Here is a 19,818-nt window from a genome sequence, read left to right on the forward strand (position 1 = left end):
GATTGAAGATGAAAATGTTCGTTGTATGTTTTTGTGGCTATAGTTGCGTTTTTTGCATTTTGCCAATTCTCAGCACCATGTCGTCAGTTTGAAATGGCGACAGATAATTTACGAGAGGTGATTATAGGTCAGTGCGAGATATACCAACAAAATATCAATCAGCCTATCTTCTGTACCAGAAAGGGTAAAAAGTTTTCATTATTTTCTCATTATTTTAACATAATATGCATGAAATGTATTGACTTTTCATCGTATCTGTTTGCGTTGAACATTCCCTTCTGTTTACTGAACAAATATTGTTTAATTTAAAGATATACAAACATTATTTGGCGATGAAATTCAATGGAAAAAACTCATTACGTCTTATTAAAGGAGTAAACATTGTTGCCTCATAATTTAATTCATTACTTTTATTATATACAAATTGCCGATGAGATCATTTTTCATATAGGTATAATTTGTTATTCTGTAAAGAATGGTCATAATCTTTTTTTAAATTTTACTGTGTGATATGTTGTATATATTGTTCTAGTATACGAATAAGACTTAATGCATCGTCGAATACCATGGAAATATACATTAATGATTCTTAATGAAGTGTACACGACGCGTAACGAATATGTCCTGAGTTACCGAGGGTGGTATTAATCATGCTCCATTATTAATCACCAATCATCGGTTACATGTTGCATTTTGCAGATTCGAAATTGCACCAAAGTCTGGGAAGCGTTTTCGGAAGCGTCTTAAATTTCAGGGCCCACCGATGTAAACGTAGGATTACCACAGACTAGATCAGATATTTCACTCTGACTGACCACAGTATCCCAAATGATAAGGTATGTGGAACTAAAAGGCAATCATGAAGTAGTATAGGTGTTGTCTGCCAAATGTTCGCTGAGTGGGTAAAAAACAGAGACATAGATAATCTATATCTTAGTAAAAACCAGTGAAGGAGTATGGATTTAATTAGAACATGCGATGACAGTATATGTAAAATGTTCTTTTTATCTTGGGCATACCAGTTTAAACAGAACCTATATAAAGATCATTGTTCTTGAAACATCCCCATTTTATGCATGTTTGACTGACAAACAAAATACGTTTGCTGTGTTAACAATACATGTACATGTAACGTGCGCTGAAAATAATTATACCCCGGTACATATTATTAGGTTATTATACGTTGGTGAGTACAATGAATAGCGAAAGGTCTAATATATGAGCCGCGTCATGACAAAACCAACATAATGGGTTTGCGACCAGCATGAATCCAGACCAGCCTGCGCATTCGCGCAGTCTGATCAGGATCTATGCTGTTCGCTATCAGTTTCTCTACTTGTTATAGCGTTTGTAAGCGAACAGCACGGCTCATATGTTTTACAGACGTGTAAGAGTCTAGATAATAGAATCAGTGTGGTTTCCATTAATGAAAAATAAACATTTTATTTCACACGATCAATTCTTTAGAGAAAAAAAAAACACATTGAATTAAAGAAAACACTTAGTCAACATATGAAATTGATATGCATTTTTTCAAATAGGAAAATTAAAACGAAGCTAGATAGAGAATAATATACATTTTATACGGATTTTTGGTTAGGTCACCTAACTGTTATGTTGTATGGATGATAACAAGATTCAAACTATTCTACAATTTATTATAACTATTTAATACATGTTGTTAAGACCAGAGCTCAAGTGAGAATGACCCAGGTATCAGAGAAGCATGATCATATATATAACATAGCATTAATGAATATCAAGTAAAGGGAAGTAATCCTATTACCACTGACAACCTAAACATGTAAGAGTATATCTAATCTTGATATCATAACATCTCACTTTGTTTGAAAAATCTGAGAAGGCTGTATAAAACATATTGTCCGCTATCAAATGTCACATTCATTCTGAAGAAAGCATCGTTAAGCAAGTCAAAATAAGTCCATGGTCAAGACTAACATTCACATTAATGAATTTCAGATAAACACATTTAATTATTATGATAATTTGTCCTAGATAATGCTTTCAGTTACTGTCAAATAAATCTTGTATTTTTTCTGTTTTATAGCACAATAAACACTACTTGCAAATTTATGCCTACTTTGTCAATGTTTATATATACATTATATTTTACACAAGATATGAATTATCTTTGGTCATTAACCTGCTTCCCAGAACGAGTTACAACCTTCTGGGATAAATGTTTGGCAGTTTGAGAGTATTTGTTAGGTACAGGTGACTTTGAGTGACTTAAAGGTCAGATTATCACTCTTGACACTGGCATGCTGTGAGCTTTAACTGCGTGGTGAAAGTGTTACCCTTGGGAATCTGCTATGTCTTGATTACTTAACACATGACCTGGGTGGTAAATTGCACTCGTTATCATTAATGGAGGAAGTCTTTATTTGTAGTAAGCGAAGTCTACAAGATATAAATAAGCCACCCGCCTTTAATATCAAATATCTGTTATTGTTATTGTGCTGTATGTTCTACTTGATGTTTGGAGTTTATGAGTGATACACTTGGGGATGCAAGCACATTCATAATAAAATATATAGAACCATCCTTCGGGTCTTGTTTTAGTTTGTGTGCTAGTAAGCATCCAAACTAGAAAATATAAATGTTACAATTGGCGAACGAGGATCGGATATTAAAAAAAAAACTGTGGATTAACTTAAACTGACTTCTGTGAAAAAAAAAACAGATTGTGAAAATGGAAGAATTTACCTGCTTTTCCGGAAATTTGATGCTTGATGATGAAAATTCTCTGTTCTGGAAGTACGATGAAAAAGTATTTGGATAAAATTTAGAAAACTTATTTTGTCGGGACTGGTTTATAAACACTAGAGAAACGAAAAAAAAGCAACTGTACTCATTATGCCAGGAGATGATAGTTTACGACTATCTATGATACATTGAATTTAAGAGAAAGAACAATGAAAACTACGAGGAAACGAAACTTGGATTAACAACATTACCTTTAAGCCCTAGAAAAAACACACAATTTAAATATTCGATTTCCGTAATATGAAGCAATTGCATGGGGAATCTTATCGACCGTTTACAATAAGATTTACGCCAGAAAGCTAAGACATTGTGAATTTTTTCGGAACATTGACTCAGAAAATTGAAAAAGCCAGATCATACAGTGGTGTTGTTCACAAAACATTGAGAACTGCAGGTGTTTACAAGATCCGGGTTAAATCACCTTAATGACTTACTTTACAAAAATGAGAACCATGAAATATCACAAAACTCAAGCAGCAATATGTCCAAAGGATACAAGTAGTCAGCAAGTAGATGCGGGTAAAAAGCAGATCCTCGATATAGCCGTCAATCCAAGGGATTTCGCAGCCTAAACGTTTATCAGCAACGTTCATATTCAAACTATCCAGAGAAGCAAGTTTGATCGTCGGGAAGGCGAAAACTACCCTTCCAGAACGAAATAAAAAATGCCGAAAATTGTGGAGAAAGCTATCCCCATATGTCACGTATGTCCTGCTATCGGACGCGAAATGTACATCTTACTGTCATCATAAGAAGAATCATTTCATATCGGTCTGCAGAAAACGTCAAAAACAAGTGTGAAGTTAATCGATGGCATGAAAACAGTCGGATTCACAAGTTTTATCAAAATCAAGCACACCGAGCGTCCAGTTCAAATGAGTGCGGATGTTTTATTTGGAATTTAAAATATCAGATGGGACTAAAAAGTGCCAAAGAAATGCATTAGATTAAATGGTGTAGATGTTTATGTGTTGATAAGATAGCGGTTTCATCGTATAATAATTAATAGCGAAATCGACCTCGGAGAAAATGAAAATTCGTCACCTGTAAATCAAGATAAACGAAAACAAAAGCAATTTGCATTCGCGGCAGAAAATCTCCACTTCCATTCATAGGCCAAATGTTCCTGCTTGTGGAGTCGGACTTTTCAAAATTTATGACCAAAAGATTTCCATATCGTTAAAGCAACAAAGAATCATTGACTCAGTTATGAAATTATCGGTAGAGCTTGGCGATTTACCGCAAAATACAATCAGTTTTCAAAATCAGTTCCAAAGCAAAGACGCATATTCAGGACTTATTGAAGAATATTCTCAAGTTTTCACAGGCTTAGGATGTCTTGAGAGACAGAAAAGTTTAAGTTTCATATTGATGAACAGTGTATGTACCTGTAGCTCAACCGCCCTAGGAGAGTCTCCATTTTCATGTACGTGCGCAAGTCGAAAAAGGAACTGAAAAGTTTAGAGGAAATGGATGTACATTGAAAAAGGGTTATAGGTTTACCGATCACACATGGGTTTCAGAACTTAGTAGCGGCTCCCGAAACCTAATGCTCCGCATGAAGTGAGAGATTGTGCGTGGATATGAGAAAATCTAACACCGCCATCAAACAGAGGAAAAATGTTTTGCCGACGGTGGATGATATCATCTTGACGTTAAACGGGCGCAACGTTATTTTTTCATCGTTCAGACTGTACAAAGCTTTCCATCAAATTGAGTTGGATTGGAAGATTCACGTGTGAATGACAACGTTTCCAGACACTATTGGAACTGTTTCGTTATTAAACGTCTAAATTTCGGGATGTCCGCCAGCACCGATATTTTCCAAAACGAGCTTACGTCAAGCACTTCAAGGTCTTAAAGGCGCATATTGAATATTGCAGACGACATCGCTATGTTTCGGTAAAGACACAGAAGAACACGACGCCAATCTTAGTAGACTTTACGCAACGTTTCAAGATCAAACCTCACACTGAACAAGCCAAAATGTTCATCCTCGACATTCATAAAATCAAGTCTACGGATACGTATTTTCCAGAATCCGGATTTCCCCGAATCCTGAAAGTAAATGCCAGTTGAAAAATATAGACAGACCAAAATCATTATCCGAAATTCGTTCATTTCTAGTCTCACGAACTGATTTTTCGTCTAAGTTCATGAGATGGGCTAGTTCAAGCTTAACAGAACCATTAAGGACGACTATACACATAAAAGGTGTAAAATTTGACTGGACTGCCGGACCAAAGAAAAATCTTCACATCATTAAAGACTACCTTAATAGTGATAAGTCATGAACATATTTCGATCCTAAGAAAGGAAGAATGAATCTGGTCGACGAAGTCCAGTTTTGCATGCCTCAGAATACTTATTCAAAACGGCAACAATCATAATAGAGAAAAAGTAAAGCAACAATTCCGGTCAGACGCCGTTCACAAACATGGAGGAGAAGCTATGGAAGTTCTGCTTCATGAATTCAGGAATTTCCATTTGTTATTATTCGGCAAGAAATTTAAACTCGATAACAAGATCATGCTGCACTTCAGTCACATCTATCAACAATAGTCAAGACAATACAATCACCAAGATTAGAACGTTGGCGTTTGAAAGTTGACAACTTAATGATTTCAAGACAGTTTTATAGACCAGTAAAATGCTGATATCAGATATCTTTCCAGGCACTCCACATGTAAGACACGACAACAAATACAGTAGCCCGAGCAGATATATCAGCTTGATTACTGATAACGCTTTGCCAGACGATGACAAGCAAAGCTACCGAAACGGACTGTACTTTAAGGTGTGTAAGAAAATGCTGTTTAGAACAACAAATGCACTGGAAAACCTCAAACAATGCACAGATTAGATGAAGCTTTTCGGTACTACGAAAATTTGATAAAAATCAAGAAACTTGCAGTTGCAATAATACGGACAGAATGGATTTTGTGCTTATTACGGGGTACAAAATTTGATACCAGCAAAGTCTGCAAAACAAACTGTCTATACCTTTCGCGCATGAAGGTCCACCCAAGCCAACTCAAAATGCAAACGGGATATTACCGTCGAATATACTGCTGTTTCCACATATGGAATAGACATTGGTAGACGCAAATTTGAGATCATGCATTTGTATTGCCAAGCTGCATCAACAAGGAATTATTCCAGACCCGATCAAACCAACATTAACTAACCAAGATGTGTTTTCTGAGTCCAGTTTGCACTTTTTGGACCATCCAGCGAACGGTTACATGCTTCACTAGTGTGATATGTGCTACAAGTAGATTTCCAGTAGTTGAAAAGAATCAAACGACCAGCCGCAGATACAGTCATACCGCGCTTAAGAGGCGATATTTTCGATATTCGGATATCCAGAGTTTTAGTGAAAACGGACAATGGACCTCCGTTTCAAAGTCGCGCATTCAGAAATCTTGCTGATAATTCGGGATTCAACACATAAACGAACACCTCCATGGCCACCCACAGGCACTATGGAATAGTGAGAGATTTATGCGGCACTGCAAGAAAAGCAATTGAAAACAGAGATAGCGTCAGACAAAGATTATAACAAGAGCGTTAAGTAGATATCTTATGAATTTTTCGGAACCACACCACAAACTACACAAACAGCTCCTAGCTGAATTCGATGTTTATCTAAATTAAACGACAAATTAGACCAAAATGACTTTCGATAACAAAATACACATACTATTCAGACAGGAACACAGATCTATCTAAAAGCGAAAAATAAAATATTACGTTGCATAGAAAAAACGTTTAGGAAAGCTCACCGAAATAATTTGAACTGGGAGAAATCGGTGTGCTATTATTAAAACGGAGAACCAAACGGAATAAGTTTGAAACACGCGCTTTGACCCATACCCCGGAATAATCATCGCTATGAAGGACATATGCCTTACAACAAACATAAAGGAAAGAAATCACACGGGACGTTTCCAAATTTAGATATGTTCATTCGGAGATCAAGAGCCGATGCAAGACGAAAACTTCGGCAGATAATCACATCTTTACCTAAGAAATCAGCCGCCAGAGGAAACGCCCACCGACCGCCGAAGACGTTATGAAGATTAAATCAAAAAAATGGTTTAATCTCTGAATACCATTTCCTCGTACAGCTAAACAGTGATGACTCAAATATTGGTGGGCACACTATAATCCCTAATCTTATAATTTGCTATCATCAGCAGTGTATCATTATATATCGACTCTGGGAGATTTTATATTATCTTAGAAAAACTGACTAGCGATATGTGAGAACATTTCTTATACTTTTGGTTTTATTCTAAATACCTTATAATTGTTTTGTGTGGGTAAGAACGAAAAACAATCTTCTTTTGATAACATCCTAGTTGTCTTGAACAAATGTTGCTGAAGATAACTGTAATTTGCTTTAATATTTTGTGACATACGAAAAATAGAAAAAACATGACAATCAACAATAACATTAACTTTATCATATCACTTCGTTGAAACAGCATGCCTAGTAAACGATTAGAGTAAATCGCATTGGAATGAACTCTGTGAAAAACGGAGAAAGCAGTTATAAATAATAAGACTTGCGTGCATATAGCTTATTCAATACGCAAAAAATAATTTCTCTAATCTACAATACTGTTTGCATTTTAAAATTTAAGATTTGCATAGATTATCAAGTTTATTTATATTTATATGATGAGTATCTAAACTAAAGAAGAAGAGGATATGTAGTAAGCAAGTCATACAGATTAAATAAGCCACGCCTTTAATATCAAATATCGTTATTGTTACTGTGCGTCATGTTTACTTGATGTTTGTGATTTTGAGTGTTAACTTGCGATGCAACATCAATATAAATAAATCATATGTAAACCATCTCCTTCGCAGTCCTTGTTTAAGTTATGTGTGCTTAGTAAGCCATCCAAATAGAAAATATAAATGTTACCAATTATCTTGGCAGGGTATAATCCTTCATTTAGATGTTGCCTGTTTCTGATATATATGACCCACCATCAGGTGTTTTCTAACAAAATAGGGAGCGATTGTCTAAAATTTTTCCTTGACACTGAACCTGCGGGGATTTCAAGATTTTCCCTGCTGAATTCTAACCATTTTTCTCCTACTTTTAAAGGTTTAAGGGGCCTTGAATGTTTATCATAATTTTTCTTTTGAATGCATTTTTGTTTTTCAAGAAGTGACCCCTTATTCTCTCTTAAAATCTGTTGTTTGGGTGTTAAGTTTTTTTCAACATGGGGAATTTAAAATTTCCCTTTTTTTTTCTTCCCCTTAAAGGTTTTAGTGGGAAAACTTGCTTAGCCCGGGTAGCACGTAAAATTTTAAAATTGGGGTTAAACAAAGGGGCCCTTTCCCAACTTGGGGCCCCCTTTCCCCTTTTTTGAGCAATTGGTTTTTTCTTTCTCCCCCCCCATGATTTTACTAAGGGCCCTTACTTTTTGGGGGTTTTTGAGGGGAAAGACCCCTTAAAATCTTTTATTTCAAAATTTATTTTTTGAAATTTTCTTTTTGAAAATTTTCCCGGGGGATGTGTATAAACCCCAGCAACCTTTTTGAAAATTTTTTTGGGGGAATAAATTCCTTTTTCGAAAGCCAGTTTCATTTAACTTAATAATTTGTTTTACTGTTTTAATTTTTATTCCCCTGGGCAAATTTAAAATATTGCTCCTTTAAATTCGCTATTACTACAAAAGTACTCTGGTTATCTAATGTAAATACACTATCCTATTACCTCATGGGGTATTAGGGAAATTTCATCTTTGGGCTGAGAACCAATGGGTTTTCCTTTTTATTTGACCTTTTGAATGCCTTTGCCCAATACAGAACCTGTTGCAACTTTTCTTGCACTATTGTCTTTTGCCTAATGTTAGGCCCCAAAATAGAAATTTTTGTGCCCTGCGGAAGGCAACGTTCTCACCTTGTGGTGACCTTTTTTGTAGCAAATTTTAACATTTCAGATCTTAGACACTAGGAATTATCAATCTTTGACGCTTTTGTAAGAAATATTATCTACCAACAGTGAGTTCTCTCTAAATTCCAGTATTCTTAGAACTTGAGAAAATTCAATTTTTTGCGTTTTTCAGGCCAGCCTTGAAGAATCTGATTTGTTTTTAAGGTCATGAAGTGTTTTGGATCTGATCCAAATTTTTGACCTTTTTCACAAGTTTTTTATCTGTGTAAAGGGAAGTTTTTTGTTATGAAGTGAACATCATAGGTATTTTGGAAATTTCCCGGGGGGGTAAAAAATTTTGGAAAATATTTCCCCAGACCCAAATTTTTGTCAAAAAGGGGATTTGGGCCTGCTTTTGTTTTTGCAACTCAAATTAAACCATTAAAGCTAAATTTTAAAATCCCTTTTAATTCTTGCAGGTGGCACTTTTTATTTTGGGGTTTTTTTTTAAAAAAAACCTGATCAAGGGGAAAAAAATCTTTTCTAATTATTGTCTACCCTAAATTTTATTTTCTGAATTTTTTCAGCCAAATTTTCTTTTTGGCAAGAATTCTTTTTTCAATCCCAAAGGGCCCAAAGACCTTTTGAGTTGGGCAAAGGGTTTGCTTGCAAAAAGGGTTTTAGGTTTTTTCCCTTTGGGCAAATTTAAAGTAGAAACACAGCCATGTTTGAGCAAACTTCATTTATCTTTGAAAGTACTAAGATGCCTTATTTTTGGAATCAAAATTAAGATAACACTGGGCCCTGGGACATCAGTAAGTAATGTTCTTTGACTTTCTGAAATCTCGAACTTGAGGAGCATCCCAGGTGAAAAATGAACATCTTTCCTTTTAATATTTCTATGTGGGATGAATGATCTCCCGGCCAAAGTTTTGCGGGCATATTCTAAGATAGATAATTATCAGCCCAAGTTTTGTCCTAAAGCTCAACTTGTCTTTAAAGGCGCTTCCATTCTCTTGGATAGCCCTACATTTTTTCGGGGTCTTTGGTTTCAAATCCATCAGCTGAGAGATTGTGACCAAGAATACTTAACCTCCGAGACGCAAAACCCAACCCAAGTTTGTTCTCGTTTAACCTAATGCCCCCTTTTGGCGGCACCTATCAATAAATTTTTTAGGTTTATGTATGTCTTCTTCGATTGAACCATAAACAAGAAGTCATAACAAATGAAATCACCAATTAAACCTTCTAAGCCCCTCATCTCCCCTTTTTTCTGGGAAAAATCTTTGGGTGGGATTTCCCGTCCCATGGGACTCTTTGATACCTTAATTTAAAGACCTTGGGGGGGTGTTTGAATGTGGGTTTGATATGATGATTTTATCATCCCAAAAAAACGGGCAGTAACCTGAAATTTTCAAATCCCAAATTTTGTGAAATATTTTGCAGAATTTTTTAAATGCGGCAAAATATCATCTAAGGGTTTTTTTTAGGGTAAAAAGGGGGCCTATGGATTGCCTTATTAAAAGGGCTTTTGGGGCAATTAAAAATTCAACTTTTTCAAATGTGGGTTAAATTTACTCGACATTTCCCATTCACCCCCCTTTTTTTGGTGTGGTTTACCTTGGGCTATTATTCCAGGGCCCTTTTTCCCCTAAGCATTAAGTTCCTTTTTAACCTTTCTCGAAAGCTACAGGAAGCCCTCGGGGAAAGGGTTAATTAACTGGGGACTTTTGGGGTCTACTTTTATCGAACAAGGGAAACCGGTTTAAATTTTTTCCCAAAACCCTTTAAAAAAAATTCAGGAAAGTCCCCCAAGGGCAGAATTTTTTTTTCATTTTTCTCCTTCTGCTACGGGCATTTTCAATTTTGAATTAAATTGAAGTCAAGGCAGATTTTTAAACCAGGATTGAGGGTTTTTTGTTCTCAAACAAAAAAAATTTTACAAGTTTTGTGCATTTCTTTTGTAGCGCATGAGAAACTACCACTTCCCGAAACCCTTAAAATTTCAAGTGCCCTTTAGTAAGCCCTGATTTTGGGCAGTTGGCTTCTTTTTAAGGGGGGATTGACCTTGAGGGATTTGGGAAAACTGCCCCCAGAAAGAATGTTACAGCATTGCCCCTGTGTCAAGTTTTTAAACTGTTTAAAATGACCTTTAAGAGCCCACCTGTAAATCAACAAATACCTGTCCCTTTGAATGGGAATTTCAACTGTGCACCAATAAAAAAATTCCCTGTTCAACTTGTTACTGTCACTGTATTTTTTTGGGGTTCGATTTCATTCAACTTTTTTGTTTTGACCTCGCACACAAACTGCAAATTAGGATTCCATTTTATGGCAGTTCTTGTATAGTTTTTTCCTCTTGCCGGACTTATCTTTGCTGTGATGGTGACTGTTTCCACAAATTTTTCCACATTTTGGTTTATCTGTTTTGGTTGTGTTCATAAATCTTTGAAATGTTGATTCGTTTCTTTCCCAGCCCTCGTTTTTGGTGTTTTTGACGTGGAATATCGTTTTGCTGAAATTAATGTCATCGATGCTTTTTTGGAAATTATTCCATATCACGTAGTTGAGCCCTGGTGGCGTGAATTCATCGTGTGACTTGTGATATCCCTGACTGCTTTTTCAAGAGTCATGCTTCGGGCCTTTCCCGTGATTAGTTTTTTTCACGAACCCTTTTTCCGATTGGGGTGATTCCAATAAATATCTGATCTCGTAATGACATCATCTCTGTCCTGCATCAAAAAGGCGCAAATCATGTTTGCTTTAATGTTTTTAGACGTGTGATGAATTGTTTTTAATCGTAACTGTTTTCCCTGGTTTTTCAAATTGGGGGATTTTTGGTATCTGCCTAAATACCAGGATTGTTGATTTTGGTTGTAGATGTTTTGAATTGCATCCGAAAATTGGGCCTTATATTGGATTTCCTTTTGGGAGCTCAGGGTTAATGTAAGAGTAAATTATATATATCTGGCGGCCTTCTATCACCAAATCCATAGTAAATAAGTAATAACTTGTACTTCTTCTTCTTTTTCTCTTAACGGCGCGAACCTAAAATATAAAGTTTCTGCATGCTGCCTTGAACTTTTTGACTCCCTCCATAGGGTTTTGACTATCCACCCAGTTTGGGTTGGTAATGGGTACACCATTTAAATGCCATTGTAAGCTGTAAATTAAAATTGAGATTCCTCTAAAGAAAGTTAAATGTTTGTGATGCGCACAATTTAATTTCTTTCCAGAATGCTTGTTAAATCCGATTCCAAATAATTTTTAATTAAATTCCTTTTATTACAATATTGTTCCTTTAATTTACTTCTGACACCATGTTATGTTGTATGGATGTTGTTAAGACCAGAGCTCAAGTGAGAATGACCCAGGTATCAGAGAAGCATGATCATATATATAACATAGCATTAATGAATATCAAGTAAAGAGAAGTAATCCTATTAACACTGTACAACTAAACATGTAAAGAGTTATCTAATCTTGATATCATAACACTAACCAAACTTGACACTAGTACTACCGGCGACGTTCTGTCACAAACTTGCCGATAGACGCCATTCTTGCTCTTTGGAGGAAAACTTGTCAATGTTACTGCTAGCAGGCCATCACTTAAGTGTCAGAATTCCGTGCATTTTATAACAAAGTAAGCTTAATTACAAAAAAATAATGTACGGAATTTCGAAAACTACATAACACCCTGATTATGACCCATACCTTACAACCTTTTTGTAACATACAAATAATTTTGTTCCCTTCATATAACGTCTTTACTCCAAAGAACACATTTTCAACATAATGTAAAGATATGTTTTGTATAAAATGCTGTTTTTGCACGTGCACAAAGACCTGTTTAAAGAAATATGCTCTTATATGCAAAACACCTATGATATTTGATATTACAAAAATAAGACAATAATTATTTAAGTTAGTATGTATATACAATATATATTATGCAATATCAAGTTTTAGTCCAGGAAGTAAATGTGTACACATTTGAAATCGGAGTCCTGAAAATACATGCATGCATTTGCTAAAATTTAGCCTTGAAACCGATAAAAATTAATTGGTAAACATTATACAAATCTGATTGCGACTTGCATGTGTTAAGCATAGGCGATACTTTCTGGTTCTTCGGGGTCATTGTTTCCAATAATTTAATGTGTTGAAAATTGAATAGTTTTAGATGCATCTGTTGTAAGGGGTCGTGAGAAATGTTCTTGGTTTTATTTCATAAACAGACACAATCACGCAATCCAGTCTGCAATTTTCATCTCGGGGGCTGTTCCTTACCTTACTTTTTATATTTTCTTATCATTTCATATTTGTATATCTTTTAAGTCTCGTATTGAAACTAGAAATTTTATTTGCTGGCACAATAACGATGTTTCTTTATTGCAGTCATTGTTTTGGGAAAATGTGTATCCTTTTGTAATTCGATATAGCAACCGCGGAAGGAGATTCTACGCCCTCTCTGACACATTGCCTGGTAAATGTTTAATTCAATTACACAATAATAAACATGTTTTCTTACCTTTTCTCATTCAATGCGTTTATTTTTTTTCTAATAGACTTATAACTTATATGGTGGGAAAGACGAGGTAGGAGGAAGAAACTTGGATGAAAAATTGTCTCAAGACATTTGCTTCTCTTTTCTGCATTAAGGTAGACCACGGGTAATGCATTACCTCCACTTTGAAGAGTATTCAAATAGGCTAAAATGGCTTGCAAACTACATTGAAATTGAAGGGCGTGGGTTCAAACCCCAGAAGGGGCAACTTTTTTTTTCTTTCTTTTTTTTCTTTTTAACATTATTTATGTATCTCTCAGATCCATTATGGAAGAAAAAAAGGTTTTATTTAAATTGTATAAATTTTTAGGTATTTATTTGCTAAATAATGCCAAAATTTATAGTAAATATGATACCAGGTATATTCAATAGTTTAATAAAATAAAAACTTACACGGTAAAAGTATTTTATATTTTGCATGATCAACAATATTACCTTTAAGAAAATTTTGGCAAACTTTGAAAACATCCCCTCATTATGGAAAATTTTTGGAATATTTTGAATAAGGCATTTTTAGATCAGGAATTGATTAACATTAGTGTTTTAAAGTGGGTGGGGTGGGGTAACATTTTTATGTATATTAAGAACACATTTTTAGAAATAAAATTTTGCTTGTGAAATTTGTTACCTGATTGTTATTTTTATTTCTTAGCAATTGGCAATAGAAAAACATTTTTTTATAATGATAATATTACAGATTAATTAGAGTTTCCTAATTTCTGAAAATAGGCCCTTGTAATGGCAAAGTCTTAGTTTAGAAATATATCCATAAACTCATAAACCACACACGGTAAATTTATTTAAATTTTGCATACATGGTGCCCTTGAAGACATATAACTGTCCTATGTTGTCAATTTTACAGTTCCTTATGGTTCCCATTACCCATGGTCTACCTTAATGCATAATATATCGTGATATCAACACAATTACAATCAATACCAGTTGCATGTTAACAAATCTACAAAAAACATTCAATATTATGTTAGTTTTAAAAAAAAACAAAGAAAAATGTCAAATAACAAAAATGTATCCACCAAGTTAAACACATTCTGTTCCACATTATGTTAACATTAACAACAAATCATTTTAGGTTATATTGCCAATGGACCACAGTGGTGTAGCAATGAGAGTGATACAACAGGTATGTCTCCACCGGGCACACTTTGTCCTGGGTGGGAAGCTACGCCCGACTGTCCACAGGGAGCGCAGAGGGCATTTTGGATTGCTGCTTCCATAAACTATGGCAGCCGAGCGAGTGGGGAAATTTTCATCTTTGCTCAATGCAACGTCGGATCCCTATTATTTTTCTAATAACACGTATGTAATGAATTACGTATGCAATATGAAATGTTTCGATGGCATAATTATATAAACCATTAAATTCATTGCATATACTTCTTAATGATATTATGTTTGTATTATAAAAGCAAAGATTTTACTTTAAAAAAATAGAGATGAAGTTTTCCATATTTGCAGGTACAATGCTATGTACGAATTACCCAGCTTGAGAGAAAACGTTGTTACAAAAGCTACAGTTTTGCTTCTGAACGAACATCCTATTCAAGGCCAGTACGTATGAACATATTAAATTTCAATCAATTTTTAGACAAATGTTATCAACATAGTTTTAGTAATGGCTCATGTTTTTTAAAAAAATATATTATATGTGAATAAAACATGGTCACAGTCCATAACAGAATTATTAAGATGCTTGTATGAAATTCAAAAAATGTTAAATTGTCATGGATTATCCTCGAGAATTGCTTCAAAAGGTACAAAAGTATATATCAATAACACGCTATAGAGACAGTATTCGTCAATTTGATCCAAATATTGGATATGTTTTTATTTTGTTACCACATTCACTAACATCTTTAGTGTTCTGTTTAGGCCCATTATGGTCAGAAATGCGATTAATTTTAGTTTGCTATCTTTTCACAGTTTCTAAAAAAATACACATTTGCAATATAGATGATCTACCTGATGCTCTGTGGCAATTTGTAAAAATATAGTGAATAAGGATTTTATATAGAAGTCAAAATACAAAATGTACTACTTTATTTACATTTTGCTACCTTCACGACCCATTAAATTATTTAATAATACAGTTTAAACACATGGCTTGTATTTCTAATGAATTAGAAAATATGGATTTCTGAGACATAACGTACCTATTATCTTTATCAGGAAATGCATAACAAAATCTTTATACAAATGCATTTTACCGACTAAGCTGGATTTCAACAATATTTCAAACACTTGTTGATTTTGCAACGTTTTGACTACAATTTCAGATGTTTTGCAAATTTCAAAAAGAAATATCTTTTAATAAGTCGAGTTTGAAAAGTAATTTACAATCTTTTTATTCTTTCGATGTTATTTCAAATATCTTTTACATATTGTAAATTGAAAACAAATTTAGTCGAAAACTATTTGGTGTGCATGAAAAAATGCAAGATACGGCCTAGTAATCATTGATTGCCTAGCGATCATATAATTTATATTCATGCGCACGGGGAATGTTTCAATAATTGCCCGGTAGAAAGTAGATATTTTACTGTAATGACGGTTATCCAATATTTTGATATCATTACCAAACAAACGCCCGATTCTATAAACTATTGCATGTGGGGGAGTTATACAGATAGCTTAGGTGCTCGCTTGTGCCTGAAAAAATGCAAGGTCTTCTGAGGTCGTAATCCGCCAGTGAAGTTGGAAAGTCAACATTTGAAGTGTTGCTGCAATGTTGCACTTATTCATTATTCCCCATTTACTGACTCAATCAAACCGAGTCTGCAATTTCCATGTAATTTTGCTGAGTTTATGCTTCCGAGGGCTCATTTTGTTTCCAGATTTTTATTCAACCAAACAAACAAACAAACAAAATCAGGTCCTGAAAATAATATTTGATAGTCACACAGCTGTACATCCAATTATTCTTCTTTCAGAACGAAATGTGGTGATCCAACCCTTGATATCATATCAAGTAAAGTGAAAGCAAAACGAATAAAATATGATTGTATCGAAAATAGAAGGTAAGTTGGCATATACATTAATGCCATTTTAAAATATTACACTGTCATGTGCCCACCTCTCTTATTATGCAGCATGCAACAGTGATCGCGAGAACTACACAATGATGTTAGAAGACGGACGATGGGGCTTCTTGTCTTACTTTCATCTTTCAGACTATTTTAGAATAAAATATAGCAAATATTGTCTTCTAAACATAATTGCCTTAATTACACGAGGTGCATTTAACTAACCCATTTTGCTACATCACCTTTTTATGCTCCCCGAAAAATTTCGGGGGAGCATATAGTCGTCGGGTTGTCAGTCCGTCCGTCAGTCCGTCCGTCCGTCCGTCCGTACGTCCCAACTCGTGTCCGGCCCATAACTTAGTTATTTGAAGTCGGATTTTAAAACTATTTCACAGAAATGATCACCATATTGAGACGACGTGTCGCGCGCAACATTTGGGTCGCTACCTTGAAGGTCAAGGTCACAGCATGACCTTGCAGCAAAATCGTATCCGGCCAATAACTTCATTATTTGAAGTCGGATTTTAAACTATTTCTCCGGAAATGATCACCATATTGAGACGACTTGTCGCTTGCAACATTTGGGTCACTACCTTGAAGAGTCAAGTCAGGTCAGCATGACCTTGCATCAAAATCGTGTCCGGTCCATAACTTCTTTATTTGAAGTCGGATTTAAAAACTATTTCACAGAAATGATCACCATATGAGACGACGTGTCGCGCGCAAACATTTGGGTCACTACCTTGAAGGTCAAGGTCATAGCATGACCTTGCATCAAAATCGTGTCCGGTCCATAACTCTTTATTTGAAGTCGGATTTTAAAACTATTTCACAGAAATGATCACCATATTTAAGACTTCGTGTTGCGCCCAACATTTGGGTCGCTACTTTGAAGGTCAAGTCACAGCATGACCTTGCAGCAAAATCCTGTCCAGCCCATAACTTCGTTATTTGAAGTCAGATTTAAAACTATTCACAGAAATGATCACCATATTAAGACAACGTGTCGCGCCAACATTTGGGTCGCTACCTTGAAGGTCAAGGTCACAGCATGACCTTGCATCAAAATCGTGTCCGGTCCATAACTTCTTTATTTGAAGGGTCGGATTTTTAAAACTATTTCACAGAAATGATCACCATATTTGAGACGACGTGTCGCGCGCAACATTTGGGTCACTACCTTGAAGGTCAAGGTCACAGCATGACCTTGCATCAAAATCGTGTCCGGTCCATAACTTCTTTATTTGAAGTCGGATTTTTTAAAACTATTTCACAGAAATGATCACCATATTAAGACTACGTGTTGCGCCCAACATTTGGGTCGCTACTTTGAAGGTCAAGGTCACAGCATGACCTTGCAGCAAAATCCTGTCCAGCCATAACTTCGTTATTTGAAGTCAGATTTTAAAACTATTTCACAGAAATGATCAACCATAATTAAGACAACGTGTTGTGCCCAACGGCATTTGGGTCGCTACTTTGAAGGTCAACAAGGTCACAGCATGACCTTGCAGCAAAATCTTGTCCGGCCCATAACTTTGTTATTTGAATTTAGATTTTAAAAAATATTTTACAGAAATGATCACAATATTGAGAATGACGTGTCTTCGCGCGCCAACATTTGGGTCGCTATCTTGAAGGTCAAGGTCACATGACCTTGCAGCAAAATCGTGTTCGGCCAGTAACTTCGTTCCTTGAAGTCGGATTTAACAACTATTTCACAGGGATGATCACCATATTGAAATCGACGTGTCACATGCAACATTTGGGTCGCTACCTTGAAAGGTCAAGGTCGCAGCATGACCTGCAGCAAAATCATGTCTAGCCCATAACTTCCTTATTTGAAGTCTGATTTTTACAACTATTTCACAGAAATGATCACCATATTGAGACAATGTGTCGTGCACAACATTTGGGTTGTTTTTACACTTTGAACTTTGCCTGTGACATAACTCTGACACTAAAAGAGGTATACCTACCTGTGTCCAAAACCTATTCGGGGAGCATCACCCGGTTCAACCGGCTCTTGTTTTGTTATGTCAACAGCCGAGTCTCTTTCCATAACCTAATTTTAGGCAATTTTTCGTTGTTCGTCTACACTATCAAGTTAGCCCAAACTTTTTACTAAACGCTTGTCGATACATGTTTTGTTTTTTCTTCAGAGATTTGGTAGAAACATTCTGCTTTGATTACCCGACGGCTGATGTTTGCAAGATTTTTGATACAACAAGTTCGTCATCTTTACCAGCCTCTGTTTTATCAACAACCCTTGTGTCTGTGTTTATATCGCGTGTTATATTTATAGAATAGCCCGTGCAAAGTGAAAGACATGATGAAATGAAATAAAATAATAATATATCACCCATACAGTCTGATTAAAGTTCAGATCTACTTATTTCTTACTACCTGATGCGTAGCGTTATTTAGAGACTGATTTTAATCGGATTGATCACCCATATGAACATATACATGAAATGTTAACTAGACTTTCTAATGATTTAATACAAGCTCTCCGTGATACTTCATTTTTTCTTAATTATGAGTAAAAATGTCCTCTTGGCAAAATATCTTGGAATTTTAGTCTTTAGTATATGGACTTTTTAAGAAACAAAAAAAAATTTTTAAAAAAAAACATGATGATAGATGTGATATTGTCATTGTTTTTTAAATATTATTCGTAAAAAACATTATCATTTGATCGTGTTAATTATGATAATGTACAAAAAAGTCAGTTGGTTCACTCCAAAATTTCATTTTACCATGAAGTGTGTGTATTCTCACCAGGACGCCAATATGCTACTCGGAAACTTTGGCTGAAATAAAAGGAACGATTGTTTTACCAACAGCAAAACAGGATTAAATCAATTTCAACTTGAAAAAAATCCACAGAGTTAACTATTAAACTATATATTTAAAACATTTTTGACACGATCTTTCTGTTGGAAAAGGAATGTATTCTTTCCAAAATTATTCAAAATAATCACGCTATTATACATGTGTTTTAACAAATTTGTGCATTTAAACGAAAATAACAAACAAGTCTACTTATTTGTAATTTAATGGCACTTACACTTTAAAAGAAGCTGGTGCCTTAGGCAAGAAAAAACCCTCCACTCTTTTTATAAACAACACCGTCCCCTTTCATTTGGGAATCTTCCAAGAATCTAAGTAGAAAAAGCTATATGCAATAAAAGAGTTTTTAGTGGAAAACTTCAATAAAAAGCCCGAGGTGGGGAACCGCCCTGAAAGAACCTTTTTTTTCTTTTTATCAAAGAATGACTCGTTTAAGCATTTCTAAAAATAATTCACACAAAAAGTGTTAATTATTTTATAAATCGACGTTCAAAACATTAAATACATCAATCTTTCCAAGTTTATACAAAAGGTATTATAGGGGGGAAAAAAATAACTTTTTGGTGGAAAATGAAAAAAGATTTTTTTGCTTTTTTTATTTTTTGGTTGCTAATTTGTTACGCTTACAAATCCAGATAAAAAGTATACTTTACTTGAGAATTTATCAATA

General features: G+C 35.0%; 3 protein-coding genes and 1 long non-coding RNA gene across 4 annotated transcripts in view; 2 read left to right on the top strand and 2 right to left on the bottom strand.

The window, feature by feature from the left end:
• LOC132718611 (ADP-ribosyl cyclase/cyclic ADP-ribose hydrolase-like) overlaps positions 1 to 18,908 on the top strand; it is a 53,293-nt gene extending 34,385 nt beyond the window's left edge. Inside the window, exons 5-7 of the mRNA XM_060702327.1 lie at positions 14,731 to 14,823; positions 16,203 to 16,289; positions 18,458 to 18,908. Coding sequence (XP_060558310.1) covers positions 14,731 to 14,823; positions 16,203 to 16,289; positions 18,458 to 18,605 — 328 coding nt within the window. The 3' untranslated portion in view covers positions 18,606 to 18,908. The remainder of the gene's footprint in view (positions 1 to 14,730; positions 14,824 to 16,202; positions 16,290 to 18,457) is intronic.
• LOC132718609 (galactose mutarotase-like) overlaps positions 1 to 19,818 on the bottom strand; it is a 48,383-nt gene that overhangs the window by 9,839 nt on the left and 18,726 nt on the right. The gene's annotated exons all lie outside the window — the stretch shown is intronic.
• Positions 1 to 19,818, bottom strand: part of LOC132718612 (galactose mutarotase-like) — a 32,075-nt gene that overhangs the window by 8,807 nt on the left and 3,450 nt on the right. The window lies entirely within an intron of this gene.
• On the top strand, positions 776 to 14,393 carry LOC132718613 (uncharacterized). The gene is made up of 3 exons (XR_009624118.1): positions 776 to 836; positions 13,085 to 13,172; positions 14,345 to 14,393. It is a non-coding gene; the product is annotated as an uncharacterized LOC132718613 (long non-coding RNA).

This window comes from Ruditapes philippinarum, unplaced genomic scaffold (genome assembly GCF_026571515.1).
Source record: "Ruditapes philippinarum isolate M1 unplaced genomic scaffold, ASM2657151v2 ctg856_1_1_1_1, whole genome shotgun sequence".
NCBI classification, from domain to species: domain Eukaryota; kingdom Metazoa; phylum Mollusca; class Bivalvia; order Venerida; family Veneridae; genus Ruditapes; species Ruditapes philippinarum.